General features: G+C 35.3%; 2 protein-coding genes across 6 annotated transcripts in view; one reads left to right on the plus strand and one right to left on the minus strand.

Annotated features, from left to right (window-relative positions):
- The window catches only part of nherf4a (NHERF family PDZ scaffold protein 4a), a 20,096-nt gene extending 14,340 nt beyond the window's left edge, over positions 1-5,756 (plus strand). The window contains exons 10-12 of one of the 2 annotated variants that reach the window (XM_056474233.1): positions 2,955-3,170; positions 3,246-3,291; positions 5,403-5,756. In XM_056474233.1, the coding sequence (XP_056330208.1) occupies positions 2,955-3,170; positions 3,246-3,278 (249 nt within the window). In that variant the 3' untranslated portion in view covers positions 3,279-3,291; positions 5,403-5,756. Of the gene's footprint in view, positions 1-2,954; positions 3,171-3,245; positions 4,738-5,402 lie in introns of those variants that run through there. The other variant, XM_056474232.1, reaches the window with a different exon arrangement.
- Positions 4,731-18,533, minus strand: phykpl (5-phosphohydroxy-L-lysine phospho-lyase). 4 transcript variants are annotated; one of them, XM_056474235.1, is made up of 13 exons: positions 18,464-18,533; positions 14,790-14,861; positions 14,574-14,692; positions 10,612-10,771; positions 10,469-10,543; positions 9,540-9,627; positions 9,341-9,457; positions 7,559-7,641; positions 7,255-7,480; positions 6,651-6,805; positions 5,476-5,565; positions 5,273-5,403; positions 4,731-5,178 (listed from the first exon to the last, which is right to left on the minus strand). In XM_056474235.1, the coding sequence occupies exons 2-13, from the start codon at positions 14,846-14,848 to the stop codon at positions 5,138-5,140; spliced, it is 1,344 nt and encodes a 447-aa protein (XP_056330210.1). In that variant the 5' UTR covers positions 14,849-14,861; positions 18,464-18,533; the 3' UTR covers positions 4,731-5,137. The 4 variants fall into 4 exon arrangements, with proteins under 4 accessions (XP_056330210.1, XP_056330209.1, XP_056330211.1 ...); XM_056474234.1 differs by lacking the exon at positions 18,464-18,533 and having other exon boundaries at positions 14,790-14,875; XM_056474236.1 differs by lacking the exon at positions 18,464-18,533 and having other exon boundaries at positions 14,574-14,688; positions 14,790-14,865.
- Between the last annotated feature and the right edge of the window lie 33 nt (positions 18,534-18,566).

An 18,566-nucleotide genomic window follows, 5' to 3' on the forward strand; every position in this document is an offset into this window, starting at 1 on the left:
TATCAAACATAGCTTAAAGATTGTACATAGTCAATCAAATGAACTTAAATGATTAAAAAATGCAACAAATATTTGTTTGGGCCCGAACTACAAAACTAAATATAATTTTTTTTATTAGTAGTTTTGCTTAAGTTGCACACTAGTTTTGTCATGTATAATTATCATTATAACCATATTGTATAAATATTATTGTAACTATATAGGCCTACATCATGCCGATGATCAAAAACAAAATGTCATGCTACCACAGGCGATTTGTCTTCTGATCGAGTGCACCTTAAATGACATGAATTACACTCCTCATAGAGCTTGAGAAGCATACAGGTCTTTAGGATCTATATAATTTGAAAAATAAGGAGTTGCAGGTTAAGGAAACAGCATGGGGAAGTTGCCACGGGCCTTGGTGCTACTAGGTAACTAGATAGAATAGACTGGGATAGATTGATCTGTGCAACAGCTGCCAACACCGCTGTGTGCTGCAGACGCAAAAGGCAAATGGCTGTGTGCTGCTTCTGCTCTCCCAGACTTTGGCTCTCCATACAAGCGTGTGCAGCATGCAACAGGCTTGACTCTCGACTATTTTGACAAATACACACCAACGTTGCTCGCTCACACAGTGCCCAAAATGGGAGTTTGAGATTGGGTCAGCCCAATGTCAATATAGAAAATAACCAATGGTCTGCAGATTATGTCACATGGGCCAGTCTGTCGAAATAAAAAAAACATCTAATTTTCAGAGTGTCACAGATCACAGCATCGTCAATTAATTAGGTAGAAAAAACCGACAGTCTGCTTAGTGTTTTATGAGCCGATCAGATCATAAAAAGATGATCAGCCCGGCAAAAAAAGTATGTTGGCCCAGTGGGACACTGCCCGGTCTGCCAGATGGCCAGTCCGCCCCTGGTAACTCGTGGTTAAAAGAGACCACAAATGTTGTGAGGGACAATAAAAAAGTGGTCAATTGTGGCATAATAAAAGCTCTGCTGCTTTCATGCCTTTTCCCTGTTAGTTCAATGGCTTTCAGCCTTCCTCTGCTTCATACTACCATGAGAATACAATTTGAATACGGTCAGCCATGAACATGACTTCTGCACAAGTCCCATAAGATGCAATAAAAACGACAACACGACAATACGAATTTCAGAAAATAAACACTTTCATGTTAATGTTAACTCTTACCATCTCATTTAGGGAAACTCCTGAGACAAATAAGTTATATCTCTAAACTTTAACAATAACTCTATATAAAATGCTGCACTTCCCACCACCTTTATTCAGCTGCAATGATTGCTGGGACTTCTAGAGCGAGTTTGGTGCGCAAGTCTGCATCAGTGCATCCTTGATACCAAGAACACATCCGGGAACGTTCACGTGTCCTCCGTTCTTGTGGTTTTGAGTTTTGGAACTGAACGTTGACAGTTAATGATGACGTTACACGAGAATGTCGCTGAAGAACGCATATTGATTAACAGCCTATGCCTTTGTTTGTTGTGAATACACCCCCTCTAGTGGTGAAAAATGACAGTGTGCCTTTAATATTGTAGATGTTTTCTCTTTTTCCAGACATTTAACTAAAAACCTGTTTAAACAAACAAACCCATCACTATTCAATCTTAAAAAGTCACTCACTCTGTAGTACCAAAGTCCTTTTAAGGCAAGTCATTTTACTCGGCAGCCATCTTTGAAACGTCTCTCGGGCAGTATGCTTGGGCATCCTGTTTGAATGGGGAAACATCGAATTCTCCAAAACTACTTGACAAGCTCACGATTATATTTCATGTTACGAATAACCAATAAAATTAAACATCTGTCTTTAGTTTCATTCCTAAATGTTCGTATCACACAAAATCTGCAGAAACTTACGTCTGGTACGAGCCCCTCCCCTAGAATTGTCAATCTATAGCCATCGCTGATTGGCTCCTGTACTTGAAGGTGGGCTTTATTCGCCATATAGCGATTGCTATTTGGCTCCTGTACTAGAAGGTGGGGCTTCGTCTGCCATATTGACCGTTACACTTTTCCTCATTCAAAACTATACGAGTGACATGTCTTGTGTATTCTGTAGTCTTTGGTAGTACTAAAACTCTAGCTAATTTCCAGGCTTTGACCTACAAAAATACATCATCCTTAAGAATTCCCTTGCTGGTCAGGCAAAATGATATTCCCGTTCCCAGACTCATCCCTTATAGGAATAGATCACCCAAAATTTAACTCCCTCTCAGGCCATCAAAAATGGTATGGAATGCGTGTAAACTTCGACTGGCACTTCAAGAAAACATATACAGCCAATTCCAAATTATACCAATGGCTTCTTTAGATGCATCGATGTCTTATAGTGAAACAGTTGGTGTGAGCAAGAAACTGAAAATAATCTACAGAATTATCCTCTTTAATCCACAGACTAGTGAAACACATTCACAGCAGTCAGAGAGGGAGGATGCCTGTGTTTCATTGTTTAGCAAATCATATTCTTATCTTGGAACCTGTATAAAAGAGTATCATTACTGTACAGTTTATGAGTGCAATTTCATTTATGAAGAGTAAACAGATACACAATATTTCATATACAACATCATATCCAGGCTGTCATAAACATACTCAGGGCTACTCATGACATTCAGTTTCTTCCACACATGAACCATGTCGCATCATAAGACCTCAATGTATGATCAGCATGTTTTATTTTACTTTTAAAGGGCCAATAGCTCTTATTTAGCATTTTATGAGTCACCGATTACTATAATTTCAGCTAAAAAATGTAAGTCAGCTACATGGAGTGTAAATTAACAGTAAATATTCATTTTTAGGTCAACTATCCCTTTAAGACAGTGACTTTGTGTTGGGATGCCCACGCCAACATACTTTAACAATGATTTAATAACATACTCACTAAAAACTACAGCTTGAAGTATGCTTCTCCAAGTCTGACATGCAACTCTCATTCTGGCCTATAGGTGGTGTCTGGGAGCACAGGAGAGAAAGCCGGGCTGCGTAAATGGGATGTGCTGGTAGAAGTGAATGGACAGAATGTTGAGGAAGAATATTTTGATGAGGTGGTGAGACTGATAAAAGGAGGAGGATCACCTCTCAGGTTGCTGGTGGTGGATGGACTGCATTATGAGAAATTAAGAAACACCAGGCAGACCATAAATTCGGGACTTAATAACAAGGTGAGACTTGCTCTCAAATGTGTCACAATTTCCACACTTCTAGATTCTTATTAAAATCTGGATATTGTTTTTCAGGTTCCAGACGCTTCACAAGATGATTTTGTGTGAATATAGTAGTCAGGTACAGTTTTAAGAATGTATTTTGTTCATTTAAAAGGGGTGGTCCACTACAAAATCATATTTTAAACTTTATTTCATGTGTAATGTAGCTGTGTGAACATAAACAACATCTCTGAATGTAATGCGCTCAAAGTTCAATGCAAAGGAAGACATTGGCTTTTACAGAGTTAGCTTAGCAAAGCCTACAGCGAACGAAGTTTGGAGATTACAAAAAAAATACATCCGGGTCAATGAAATCATGAACCCTTCAGGTTAAGCGCATACACCCCATGCAGTGAAGGGGCATGGCCAGAGGTGCTGTAATGTTATAGCAGAGAAAGCTAAAATGCAGTCCAAACACTGCTATTTCCACAGAGCTTCTTCTGTTTCTGTATTTGGGCTTCCAAAATACACAACACAAAGAGAGAAGTGCTTACAGTTTAAATTTAATTATGTTACAGAGAATTCTAAAAATATATATATAGGTAGCATTTGACAAAGAACAGCTTCCAGAATCTCTTCTAGTTCAGTGCTGGATTCGGCTAAAAACTCCTTTAAGAAAGAGCAGCTCCAACCATAATAGACGAAGCTGTGGATTGTGAGCCACAACCTGTAAGTATTTTTATTTGTTAAAATTGATCGACTACATGCACAGTTTCTAGCGTTAATGGTATGTTGTAGCGAGGACATAAAAAAGGATGTAAACAATGGGAAATGCTGTTTGGCACCATTAAAAATGTAGATACAAATTCATATTTATCAATCAAACTGCTGTAAACAGCCACAATCTTCAGCAGCGCTGCAGTGTCTCTCTATATGGCTGCTGTCCGTGCATTATAGATCTCAAGTAACGAACTTGCAAAAGATATGTGAACATTTCATATTACTTACATATGCTCATTATCCAAATATATATTTAGGAGACACTTGTCAATTTTTATTTTAGAGAACAGTCGTGAGGTTCAGCTGCGTCCTTTTCATTTTCTACCTGATTCAGGTTAACCGATACAACTAACAGCCACACTGACTGACAGTGTGGCAAAGCACGTGCTAGTAGATGTGGAGCCGATCCACGAATTACAGCACATAATGTTAGCTGACCAATCAGAGCCTCTTGAGGGCGGGCCTTTCAGAGAAACAAGGAAATATGACAGTCGTTTTCATGTTAGCCGAGTAGCTGTATATAATCAAAGTAAGATGTATGAAAAGATTTAATGATTTTTACAAATGAAGCATGAGCACACATTGCTTTGCATCTTTTAAACACAACCAAGCCTTAAAATACACTCTGGACCACCCCTTTAAATATTTATGAAAAGATTAAATTGTAATGTTTTTTTTTACTTCTCTCTACTGGAGAACACATATTGTTTATATGGCTAAAAAGTCATTTAAATAGCTTGATGTAAATTTACATTGTTTTATGTTGTGCAAAGATGTTTACAAAAGGGTGAACATTGCTTGTCAATAACCACTTTTATTTTAGAGTCACTATTCAAAAATGAGCAGTACATGTGTAATATAAAGATCATGCAGGAGGATTTGTGTACAATTTGGAAAAAATTATATATTTAGTTTTGACTATAAAACGGACGTTAAAATCTTAAATGTCTTAATATTTGTTTACGTCTCATTCTGGTAAATAATATGTGTAGTTTTCTGTGTGTCAATATGTTGGTTTAAGATTTATTTCACAAATGTTGTCAGGTGTGTAGCTTAAGTAAATTCAGTTCAAAGAGTTTAATTGTTCTATGAATGTCAACCGAAGTATATTTAAAAATGCAAATAATATTAATTTACTATGTGATTCGATCAGTTTTGAGATGTGAAATCATTAATAAATTTCCCAGAGAATCTTTTTTTAAACCTCAACTTTTTCCACAGTCCTCTTTTTGGACATCCTCCATTTCTGTAAGTCCAAAGAGAAATGAAGTTTCACTTAGATATGATTTACAAGAAAATATTTGCAGATTAATTAGTTTAACTATTAAATCTCTACCAACCTCTAAGTATTTGGTCAATGCATATAACGACTCTGTTAGCGTCCTCCATGCTGAAGCACATTGGCGGTTTGAATTTGATGACACTGTCCCATGGTCCATCTGTGCTCATCACTATACGATCCTCTTTCAGCCTGAACAAATCAGAAAGAGCAGTTGGTCATCGGATAAATGTAACGATGAGAAAGAAGAGAAAATGTCTGTACCTTCGGACTAGATGTGCTGCTTCTTCTGTTGCTGGTTCTCGGGACTCTCTGTCTTTAACAAGCTCCATACCTATAAACAGCCCAACACCACTGGAAGAAAAAACGAAAATAAGACAGACCTGCTATGCTTTCTTTTTTTATTTTACAGCGTGATGTTAGCCATTTCCATCAATGAATAAAACATATTTTAAGAGTAACAAAACCATTTTTTTTTGGAATGACCTCACAGTATAAACTTAAACTCAATTTCAAGAATTTCAAGATTATATCAAGCAATTCAGATTTTCTTTCCTCACAATTATTACTTTTTCTTGAAGTTGAAATTCTGAGATTTACATTTGAAGACATGATTATTAACTTATTCCCAAGTGGCATTTAACAGAGCAAGAAAAAAATGAGCAATTCTTGTTATGTTTATCTTCTAGAGAACAAGCGTATAAGTTTGGCAGGGATTTTAAATCTGTAAATGCAAAAACTGCTATGGACAATATTATTTGCCGCCTTCATTTTTTTAATTGTCTACTGAACAAACTACAAATGTTCTTTGATATGCCTTATTAACCTAGTTAAGCCTTTAAATCGCACTTTAAGTTACTAGATACTAATACTAGTATCTTGCAAAATAACTAATAAAATATTATCATGCATATCATCATGGCAAAGACAAAAGAAATGAGCTATTGGAAACTAAATATTAAAACTATTATGTTTATGCGTTGAAAAAATTAATTCAGTGGAACTAGGAAATATGACAGTCGTTTTCATGTTAGCCGAGTAGCTGTATATAATCAAAGTAAGATGTATAAAAAGATTTAATGATTTTTACAAATGAAGCATAAGCACACATTGCTTTGCATCTTTTAAACACAACCAAGCCTTAAAATACACTCTGGACCACCCCTTTAAATATTTATGAATCACACTTTTAAAAAAAAATCTCCATTAAATAGCACTTACGGAATATTTGAAAAAGTATAAACATTTTGCAGGAGGGATAATAATTACCTTCTTATTTCTGGCTAATATTTCAGAATTTTGTTTTTATATTTCAGATTTTCTCAGAAATGCAAGACAAAAATAAAGTCACATTGTGAATTTATTTTTGTAAAGATATATTAATTATTACCATAGTATTACAATAGTACTATACAAGACTTATTTTGTTTATTTTATACCGCACATCTCCGATGAGTAGATGTTTTTCCTGAAGATGAAGGAGCAGCTGTTTAAGATGACCTCCGACACGCACAGCATTGCCTCTGAGATCTTCTTTCTCTATCACATCTAAAACTGCCAGACCAATGGCGCAGGACACTGGGTTACCTCCAAACTGCATGGGAGAAACCCGAAATGTTACTTATACAGTTTTCAAAACACCTGAAACGATATAAATTTACAGTTGTCATTTGACAGACGCTTCTGTCCAAACCGGCTTACAATTGAGGAGGCATTCAGTAATTCAAAAAGAAGTGGAAATACAGAAATGCTCATTTTACAAAAGAACTGTTTGTGCTCAGAGAATTAAGTGCTAGAGTACGGAGGTGTGTGTGTGTGTGTGTTTTTAGAGAGAGAGAGAGAAGAGTATATTTTCTACAGGTGGTTTGTTAAGCCCACTCACCTGTGTGAGGCACACTCAGAATTGCATATGGTTTTGAGGTTGTTGTGTGGTTAAATGAAAAGGCTTTGGAAAGTGACTTATATGTGTGAATTATCAAAGTATATGAAGTATATCGTGCAGCTCTAACATACATTAGCACAAAATTAGCTCTAAGCACTCACTGTGTTGAAGTACTCCACTCCATTGGCTGTAAAAGCACCAGCGATCTCTTCTGAAGTGACCACACATGCAATGGGATGGCCGTTGCCCATTGGTTTGCCCATGGTCACAATGTCAGGGCAGAAATCTTCACCTTCAAGCTGAAATGCCCAGAAATTACTCCCGACACGACCAAAGCCTGTCTGAATCTCATCTGCCACATAAACTCCTCCTGCTTCATGAACATATCTGAGGGAAAAACCGCTTCATTCACTGCTTCCCAAATAAATGTACAGATACTCAACAAACTGTAGAGAAAACACTTACTCTGCTACTCTTTTACAATAACCAGCTGGGAAAATGATTTGACCTCCAACACTGGGTAATGACTCAGCAAAAAAAGATGAAATCTGTTGAGAAAATTAATCATTTATATAATAGGTTATCCAAAAATGTACATGGTCATCATTTGCTTTTCCCCAAACTTAAAATACAATAAACATTAATGGGGTCTAAATCCGCATTTTAGACCAATTTAGATACCAGTTTTTCAGTTCCTAAGACACTTAACCCTGTCGTGTTAACCAAATTCTCAATGGCCAACATCCATTTTTGTAATACATCACTCTTTTTTTGAAAAACTTCAGGCAGTTAGACATGATTTGCAAATCTTATGCGCTCTTTATGCAAAACTTTATATACATTTCCACAGATTAAAATTAAAATACAGTTTTAAACTTTGATGCTATTGTATTTTGTTACCCAACAGTAAACACAGGCAGCAAAAGTTACCACAAATAGAACACAGTTGTCATTTACACACAACACAAACTTTCACTTTTTTGTGATGATGTGATCAAACCGGCTGTCAGGAGTTATGTTGCATTTGCTATACTTTTTTTACAGTATAGTTCAGGCCCGTAGCCAGCCTGGTGAAAGGGGTGGTTCTTTTCTGAACCTTTTTGCAGTCATATGCCTCATTTTCTATTTTTAGCGGGATTAGCTTGTTAGATGGTCATCATAACGACAATTTCTGATGTACTGAAAATATTTCCTAAAGATTTAGAATAAAGAAATATGACAAATATTTATTTTTAAAATACTAATTTATTAAATCATAATATCAATAGAAAAAAAGGTTTTAAATTAAAAACTGTAGCCTATTGTAATTGATTAAGCAAATAACAAGCTGGCCAGCACATTTAACTTTCCTCAGTCAGAAGTTGGCCATTTAAATATAAAAAAAAGTTAAAGCAACAACAACAATAATAATAATAATAATAATAATTTAAAGCTTCACAGTTTTCCTAGCCTCTCTTCATGGATAACAACAATAGCCAAAATAGTATTGAAATAAATGTTTATATGGGCCGCTTTTGGTGCTACACACTTTTTTTATTAGTCATATTTTCTTTCAAGAATAAGGTCCAAGATTTAGAATTAAAGTTACTTGTAAAATATTTTCTCTATTTAAAAACAATACAGTAGCGAAAGATGACTTTACTTACATCATATGTTTAGACTCTTGAAAAATAACTATTCGCATTGGCCAAAACTGATTAACTGAAGTCACACCAGGATTCCGTTTGACTTGAAGCCTTTCGATGGGTTATTTTTATTATTTATGATGGCAAAGCAGTCAAAATAGGACAAATGAGCTCATGAATGCAACAAATTCTGACCTTTGTAATTGAGGGGTGGGTCTTTCGAACCTCATAAACCCCTCTGGCAATGTGTCTGTAGTTTATACATTTTTCTGTAACTACTGTACGACACATATTCTGGAATTTCTTCAAGTGTCTAATAAATGATCTGTAGATGTTTTTTTTTAACAGTTTATTTATCGATAGTGTTTTATTCAGTTTTATTCAGTTTTTTTTCAATTATTTGTACATAATTTTGTAAATAAATATTATTTTAACTTATATTAAATTTAATTAAAACGAGAAGTATTTCTTTGGTGAAAATTCTAGCTGAAATAAAATCAGATAAATTTTATTATTGTTTCATTTAAATTCAGTTAAATATAATAACCATGAACATCACAGATTTTTATTGTATAGACAAAAAAAAAAGTTAAAACATTATTTTTTTTTATCCTGACCATACCATGCGACCTTTCTTATGCGCCTCCTCAATCAGACTTTTGACCGTGTCTGCATAAGCCTGTCCAGGGTCAGGATGGTCTTCTCGATAGATGCCATGGTAAGTATCAGGGAGAGGTGCCTGTAGATATGCCAGAAAGAATGATATGTAGCAAAGAGCCTTTATTACAGTTTAAAGAACTGTTTCTATGTCTTGTACACACCACATGAACCCACTCTTTCTGGCCTTCCAGTTTCCTGAACTTGTATGGGCTGATATCAATAAGCGAGGTGAGATGTCCATGATATGCACTGGAGATGCAGGTAAAGATGACATATAAATAAGCCACTTCCCATTATCTTTCTTTATTATTTATTTATTGCCACATCAGCAACTTATGGCTATTTTGTGGCAAAATGGATATATATATATATATATATATATATATATATATATATATATATATATATATATATATATATATATATAAAATATTTCATGATATATAAATATATATAAAATATTTCATGATAAAACAAATTCGTATTACACTAAAAAAGTTAGTTAGACAAATATATAAAATATAAATAGATAAAATTTACACAAAAATTTATTTTAAGTTAAATATGATTTTTCAGTTAAATTTTTTTATAAATAATTTAAAACTCTTCCTGGTGGCACCTTTTTAAAAATGTCCATCAAAGTACTCTCCTTATAAAAATTTAGCCTAATGGAATTTAAACTCCTACATTCCAACAAAATATGTTTTATGATAAGAGCAGTCTGGCAGTTATTACATTTAGGTAATTCTTCGTTATTCAATAAATATAAATGTGTCAACCTAGAATGTCCAATTCGACATCTGGTATAGACCGTCTGATCATGCCTGGTCTCAAAATTATAATTTATTAAATGTCTTTCATTTATTTTCAGGTTAATCTCATGTAATTTGTAATTTATGCAGTTGGCCCATTCCCTTTGCCATGTTTCGTTTATGAACAAATTGATTGTGGGTTTTAAGTCCTCAGGAGGAATTAAACATTTGGTCACATTCAAGGAGATAGCCTGTTTTGCTGCTTCATCTGCCAGTTTATTTCCATGTAGTACTTCCCATTATCTGTTAATGCAAAATCTTCATTTAGTCGAGCTTACTGATCTAGAACGATGACATCCTGATGTTGGGTGTACTGACGGGCCAGTCTCAAGGCCAGATCGTTAGCCTCTGATCTTTGGAAGATGAGAAACATCTATAAGATTTTGTCAAACACTTTTAAACCCAATGAAAAGCCACTTACCCCGAGTTGACAAAATAGAAGACAGAAAGTTTCTTCGGCAGAGTGGCGGCCAGTCGATCGGCATACTGCACTATATTATCATGAAGGAATCTAGTGTTTGTGTTCAGAAGATCCATCTGAGTGCCAGCCACCTGGGTGATGCTGGGGTGACTGTGACCCACTGAAAAGATCATGTGATTATATATTTGACACTTCCGGAAAGAGCTCTGGAAAGCCTATTTAAAATTGATTGAGATGAAGAAAAGAGCTGATTATTTTCTATAGGCATATAGAATGACCAGATGTCCAATTTTCAAGGATATGCTTGATGTTTGTTGTCTTTTCCCTGACTGGAGATGTTTTAATTAAAAATAAATGTACAAAATGGGGCAGCATGGTGGCGCAGTGGGTAACACAAACGCCTCACAGCAAGAGAGTCGCTGGTTCAAGCCCTGGCTGGGTCAGTTGGCATTTCTGTGTGGAGTTTGAATGTTCTCCGTGTCCGCGTGCTCCAGTTTCCCCCACAAGTCCAAAAACATGTGGTACAGGTGAATTGGATAGAGGTTAAATTGGCCATAGTGTATGTGTGTGAATGATTGTGTATGGATGTTTCCTGGTGACAGGTTGTAGCTGGAAGGGCATCCGCTGCGTAAAACATATGCTGGATAAGTTGGCGGTTCATTCTGCTGTGGCGACCCCAGATTAATAAAGTTATGAATGAAATGAATGAATGTAATTTACAAAATGTATTGTGCCATTTTTATTTAAACTCATTTAGTAGATAATCAAAAGATTTCAATTTGCTATTTTGACCGCAGTACTAGGAAATGTATCAGAAATCTGGTCACCAAAATGCAAAGTAAGCTTAATTCATTTTCAATATATTGCATGTAAATATCAACATTTCTTGTTGTATATTTTCTGCATGTATTTTACTACTAATATATACTATTACTATTTAATAGTCTGGAGTTAGTAAATTTTTTGTCTTGTCCCCGACTGGAGCTGTTTTGATTGAAAATAAAATATACAAAATGTACTGTCCCCATTTTATTTAATCTCATATTGTAGATAATCATAAGATTTCAATGCTATTTTGACTGCAGTACTAGAAAATGTGTCAGAAATCTGGTCAGCAATATGTATGGTAAACTGAATTGATTACAATATATTGCATGCTGTGAATATAAAATTTCCTTCTTGTTTACTTTCAAGATGTGTTCGCTACTAATATATACTATTACTATTTAATAGTCTGGAGTTAGTCAGATTTTTATTTTGTCGTTGAAGAAAAATATGAGCATTTTATTCAGCGAGGATGCATTCCAAATGCTGCTCTTTTGAGCTTTCTTTTTAAAAAATATTAATGTTTACACAAAAATAACTACATACATACTACTTTCAACATTGATCAATCTAAAAAGACATGCTCCATGAGCAAGGATGTGACACTGAAGTTTTAAAAATGGCTTACACTTGCAACCGAAAGAATTACAGCATAAAAACAAAAGTAGATTTATAAAAGATTGATTTGACATGGAAATTATTTATTTATTTATTTTTTTGAGATTTATACTTATCCGGAAATTCTTTCCTCTTTAGGGACTGTTTTTTTGTTTAATGATTAGAATTTGATTGTGAAAAGCATCTCTAATAAACTGCTTTACTTGAAAATCCATATTTCTTACAACTCAGTCTTAAAGCAAATTCCAAAAATTGTACTTGGTGTATCAGTGACTTAGATAAAAAGTGCAATAACATCAGAACAATGTCTTATTTAAGATAGTAGTTGTTTCCCGAAAGCAATTTTGAAATTGAAACAATATTGTTCTTTACCTTTCATAGATGATATTTGGTCAACAAGTAATAAGTTTTTACTCCCAAATAAGATAAAAGAAATCATTTTCAAAATATTATCCCTGCAATATGTTTATTAATACATTTAAACAGACATTTCACCACAATGTTCTTTATGTAACACAGAGCCTGAAAGTCTTCTACATCTATTTTGCAGTAAATTTTCTGATGATTTTTGGAAACAGGTTTTAGCGTTGATTTTTGATTCGTTTTTATAAAATATTTAACTTTGATGAATGTATTTTTGAATGAATTATTTTTTTTAACTGTAAAACTGGCAATGATACACTCGATATGCTTTATAGTTGATCTTTTTTCTTGGGAAGTTTCACATACACAAGGCAAAAGTAATGTCTATTACTCCCTCCTTTAAATATTTAAAAATGTCTTATAACTTTGACCTCTATTACAGAAAACAAGAAGGTTTTGAAACATCTCTTATAATGAAACAAATAATCTGTACAATCTAATCATTGAAATGATGGATACCCCCCATATATATATATATATATATATATATATATATATATATATATATATATATATATATATATATATCGTATAATCCTGTATGCTTGACAGTTTATACTAAAATATAAAATTATTTGATAAAGTAATAACGTCCCAACATTAGTCTGTTTTACTGTATTTAGATGAATTAATTACAGTAGGTATTGCCAAGCATTCCTTGTTGAGTTTATATTTAAAGAGCCCATATTATGGGTTTTTGAAAATGCCCTTCCATGTAGTGTGTAACACAGCTCTAAGTGAAGTGAAATATCCAGCTAAGGCTTAAATCTGTAAGTGTACAGTGTTTAAAATTATTGATTCATCTATAAAAGAGTCGACTCATAGTGCTTCAAACGAGTCGTCTTGATATCGAGTCATTACGTGTTTCGCGATGACGCAGCCACGAAACACAAGCCTCGCCAGTAGTTACGCACGCAAACCAGGGAGATTTGAAACCTGCGGCCCCGCCCACTAACACAGAAAAAACACTAGACACACACACACAGACGCCGCCGGTCGAATGAAGTCACGCTGTGCTCAGATGGATATTATTGACAGTCTCTACCCAAAGATGAGTTGTGAACTGTGAAGAGTCAGTGGTTGAGGTTTATTCACTAGTGTAAGTAAGTGCGATTAAAATTGTTGCCTCGTTTACTCTAGCTTGCAAATTATGTATTTATTGTGTTTTGTTACTTGCTAACCTGGTACAGTACACGCGGTTACTCTTTATATTCTCTTATCGCATGTAAGCCACGTTAAAGATGCGACGCGTGCCGCTTTGTTTACGGATTTAACATTAAATGCTTTTGTGAGCTTACGTTCCACTGCCGTTTGTCCTTGCTATGGCCATCGTAAGCTAGGAGACAGGAGACTCGTGTTGATCTCCCTAGTTCTGAGGAGGAACATGATGTGTGTGTGTGTGTGTGTGTGTGTGTGAGAAAGAGAGAAAAAGAGCAGGTCGAGTGTGTGACGCCTAGGGGCTAGGAGACAGGAGACTCGCGTCGCTCTCCCTAGTTCTTCTGAGGAGCGGTGTGTGTGTGTGAGAGAGAGAGAGAGAGAGAGAGAGAAAAAGAGCAGGTAAAGTGGCTAGGAGACTCGCGTCGATCTCCCCAGTTCTTCTAAGGAGGGTTTTGTGTGTGTGTGTGTGCGTGCGTGTGTGTGTGTGTGTGTGTGTGTGTGTGTGTGTGTGTGTGTGTGAAAAAAGCCTTACACTATGAAGCGTGTGTGCACTGTGACTACTTTTATATAGTTGATTACCAGCTGGGCATTTCACTCTGTCTCGTGCTGAAGCCTGTCACTGTCGACCAATCGCAGCAGGCTGTCATCGGTTCAATCAGCGCAATTAGCTTCGCGCTGAGGAGGGGTTTGGGAACAAATGAATCGCTGAACGATTCATATGGGAGTCGCTGGTATAATTAGGTAAAAATAAATGCAGATTATAAGACCATCAAAGTGTTTTTTGACCTTGCATGCATATTAGACTGTTGTTGGAGACCCTTACAACCTACATATGACCCTATTTCATGTATAATATGGGCTCTTTAATAACTTTTGTCTACTTATAACTTGTTGACGTCATCTGCAGGATACATGTCATAACTGCAAAATGTCCTTACCATGTTGAACATTACTAATGCAGTCTAAATACTGTGTGCCATTCTCGTCATATAAATATTGACCTCGAGCACGGACTATTTTCACAGGATCATGGGAGAAAAAGAGTCTGCAGGACTGTCTGAAAACACATTGAAAAGAGCAGAACAGCAGTTCAAACTGCAGCAGACCTTATAATAACAGAGCTAACGGTACGTATAATATTTGATCCAACTTACGCAATCAGCTTCTTGCGCATTTGCAAAGTCTCATTTTTGTGAAAAAGTTCTACAGCCATTTCAAACGAGGAGGTCGTCTTCTTCTTCTTCTTGTGTGTTGTTTGGTGGTTGGCAACCAGCTTTTTGGAGCATTACCGCCACCATCTGGATTGGAGTGTGAATCAGGAGTTGACTAACTTATGCATTCCTTATAGTGTAACAAATCGGCACAAAAGAAAAGCTCATTCAAAAAAAATAAATAATATAAAATAAACTAAAAATACCCATTTCCTTGACCATAAATACATTTATATTCTATTACCTAACCCTATGTCTTTCAAAAAGTTATACACATATCTAAAACACACATCCCCCGTGCTCAACTTTAAGATATTCTCTATGTTAGGTTCCACTTGTTTTTCCTGTAACTGTGTGAACAATATATTTCTTTCTGTGTGGTAAATTGGGCATTGCATCAATACATGTTCTATAGTCTCCTTGTTGTTATTACATTCACACATCCCATCTGCATGTTTATTGATCATGTGTAATGTACTATTGAGTGCTGTGTGATTAAATCTCATTCTTGTGAACTTGTCTTCTTCCTGTTTGCTTTTCCTTGTTTCCCTACCTTTTCCAACTTTGTTCTGTATGTTGTAATATTGACGTCCTGTACTCCCATTATTCCATATCTGTTGCCATTTTCCCAATACTTTAGTTTTAACAATACTTTTGATTTCTGACTTGCTGTATTTGATGTTAATGTCTATTGTAGTTTGCTGTGCTGCCTGTTTTGCCAACTTGTCTGCCATCTCATTCCCACTGACCCCTATGTGTGCTGGTACCCACAACAATGAAATGATGACTCCTGATTTTATGAGATTATTTCCCATCTGCACTATTTCATAAATGATGTACTGCCGTGACTCTGATACTAAATTTTTTATACTCATAAGTGCTGAACTTGAATCAGACGCAATGACTACTTTAATTGGTTTATTATCCTCAAACCACTTTAGAGCCAACCATATCGCTACCAATTCTGCTGTATACACTGCTAAATTATTATTAATTCTTTTTGCAGCTTCAATCTTTAACTTTGGAATACTGTATGACACTCCTACTCTTTGTCCAATTCTTGATGCATCTGTGTATATTTCAGATGTTTCATTGTATTTTTCCTTTATATAATTTTCTACTCGTTTGCTGTCAATCTCACTTTCTTGTTTTTCCTTCAGTATTTCAAAATCAACTTCCAAATCCCCAAGCAGCCATGTGGGAACTACTGGAAATACTATAGTGGGCGAAACTGTTAGTGTGTCTATTTCCATATCATTTATTTTACTTCGTATAATCCATCCATAACCTTTAACATCCTGTTTCTCTCGTTCTTGGCACTGCATCAGAACTGTTTGTGTTATGTGATTATCATTATGACTTTTCAAGTTTGCCCAGTATACTACTGCCAGTTGATCCCTTCTAAGGTGTAAAGGCATCTCTCCCATCTCAACTTGTAATGCTGCTAAAGTTGTGGTTTTCATGGCTCCACAGCATACTCTTAGTGCTTGATTTTGGATTTTATCTAACTGTTTTAATGTTGTATTAGCCGCTGATCCATACACCATACACCCATAGTCAATCACTGATCTTATCAACCCTGTATAAATTGTTTTTAATGCCGTTCTACTAGCACCCCAATCAACACTACATAGGCACCTCATCACATTTAACACTCTCTTACATTTATCAATCATTTTCCTAATATGTGTGTTCCATGTGAGTCTCCTATCAAACCACAGTCCCAGATATTTAAACGATTCAACATTCTCCAACTCTTTATCCCCCAATCTCAATTTTAATTCCCCTCTTGTTTTCTTTTTGGTAAATAGCATTACTTTTGTTTTTTCTTGAGATATTCGAAATCCCCACTTAACTGTCCAATCCTGCACTGAATTTATTATCTGTTGCATTTTCTTTATTATAAATGTTATGTTTCTCCCTCTTTTCCAAATCGCACCATCATCTGCAAATAATGCAACCCCTGTATTATTTTCTATCTCCCTAAAGATCCCATCAAACATTATAGAAAACAAAAAAGGGCTAATGATGCTTCCTTGTGGTGTACCATTTTCTACTCTGTAGCATCCACTAAATGTACCATTTATTTTTACTATTATAGATCTTTCTGATAGGAATTCTTTAACCCATCTCAGTATACGTCCCTTAATTCCTAACTGGTCAAGTTTGATTAACACTCCATCTATCCACAACATGTCCTAAGCTTTCTCTATGTCTAAAAATACGGCTATAACCGATACGGATTCCCTGTTTACTTGTGCTTTTTTAATATCATCTTCTAACCTTATAATTGGATCCATTGTCCCTCTACCTTTCCTAAATCCACTTTGGTAGTTTCCTAGTTTTCCTTTAGTTTCAACCCAGTAAACTAATCTGTCATTAATCATTTTTTCCATCGTTTTCCCCATATGCGATGTCAAGGCTATCGGTCTATAACTGGTTGGCTGTTTTGGATCTTTCCCAGGCTTTTTAATGGGAATGATTACTGCCTTCTTCCATTCCTTTGGAATAACCCCTACTTCCCATATTTTGTTATACAACCTTAACAGCACCTCCTTTCCTTTATCAGTTAGATTTTCTAACATAGTATAACTAATTTCATCTTTTCCTGGAGCTGTTTTCCCTAATTTCTTCAATGCCCTATTAAGCTCAGTCCCTGAGAAATTAATATTTAGTACCTGGTCCTCTTCATCTTTTCCTAAACCAAACTGATATCTTCTACAAGTTTCCTCCCTACCTCTTTTCTCCTCTTGGCTTAAATTGTCTGTGCTGTGTACTTTAACTAGGGTCCTTGCTATGACTTCTGCTTTCTCTTTATTATTAATAATAACCATCTGCCCATCCATCAGCATTGGATATCCATATTCTTTTCCATTTCCTTTCATTTTTTTAATAATTCCCCATACTCTCTTTACTGGTGTTGTTCTGCCAATAGACTCACAAAATTGTCTCCAATATTCTTTCTTTGATTTTTTAACCGTTTTCCTTACTATTGCCTGTGATTTTTTTTGTATTCAATAAGGTTTTGAAAGTTGTGTGTTCTTTTCATTTTTTTAAATGCTTTATTTCTCTCCTTTATAGCTTTCTTACACTCCTTTGTCCACCATGGAACAATTTTATTAATTTTTTTAGGTTTAGATTTAGGTATTGCCATGTTTGCTGCTTCAATTATTCCTCCACTAACTCTTACACACATACTTTCAATATCTAAATTGTCCTCAATCTTTTGCAAACGATCTTCACTGATTTCCCTAAATTTATCCCAATCTGCTCTTTCTAAAATCCACTTCTCCTCTCTCACTTCAATTTCTTTTACACATTCTATTCCTATTTGAGTTTTGATTGGGTAATGATCACTCCCAACTGTACTACCTCTTAATACTTCCCATTCACATCTATCTGCAATATCTTTGGTAACTATTGTAATGTCTATTGCTGATTCTGTACCTCTTGCTATATCCAATCTAGTTCCTGTCCCGTCATTAATGCAAATTAGCTCTTCTTCTTCTATGAATTCTTCAATTACATTTCCATTATTGTCATTTCTGTTTCCCCATAATGTACTGTGGGCATTAAAATCTCCACACCAGACTGTTTTTCCATTAATATCCGAGGAGGTCTTCTGCTAAAGCCTACTGTTTTTACAGCCTGGAGACATCTGGCGAGACTTTGAACCAAAGAAAAGAAAGAGGGAGGGAGGGAAGGAGTGAGAAAAAAAAA

This window comes from Danio aesculapii, chromosome 15 (assembly GCF_903798145.1).
Source record: "Danio aesculapii chromosome 15, fDanAes4.1, whole genome shotgun sequence".
NCBI lineage: Eukaryota > Metazoa > Chordata > Actinopteri > Cypriniformes > Danionidae > Danio > Danio aesculapii.

Bases quoted from the DNA above. Each gene is read 5' to 3' on its own strand.
- phykpl (XM_056474235.1), bottom strand. From the start codon at position 14,848: ATGGCTGTAGAACTTTTTCACAAAAATGAGACTTTGCAAATGCGCAAG. The intron at 10,772-14,573 runs GTAAGGACATTT...TGATCTTTTCAG, and splicing joins CATTAGTAATGTTCAACATG to TGGGTCACAGTCACCCCAGC. The intron at 10,544-10,611 runs GTAAGTGGCTTT...CATCTTCCAAAG, and splicing joins TTCTATTTTGTCAACTCGGG to ATCAGAGGCTAACGATCTGG.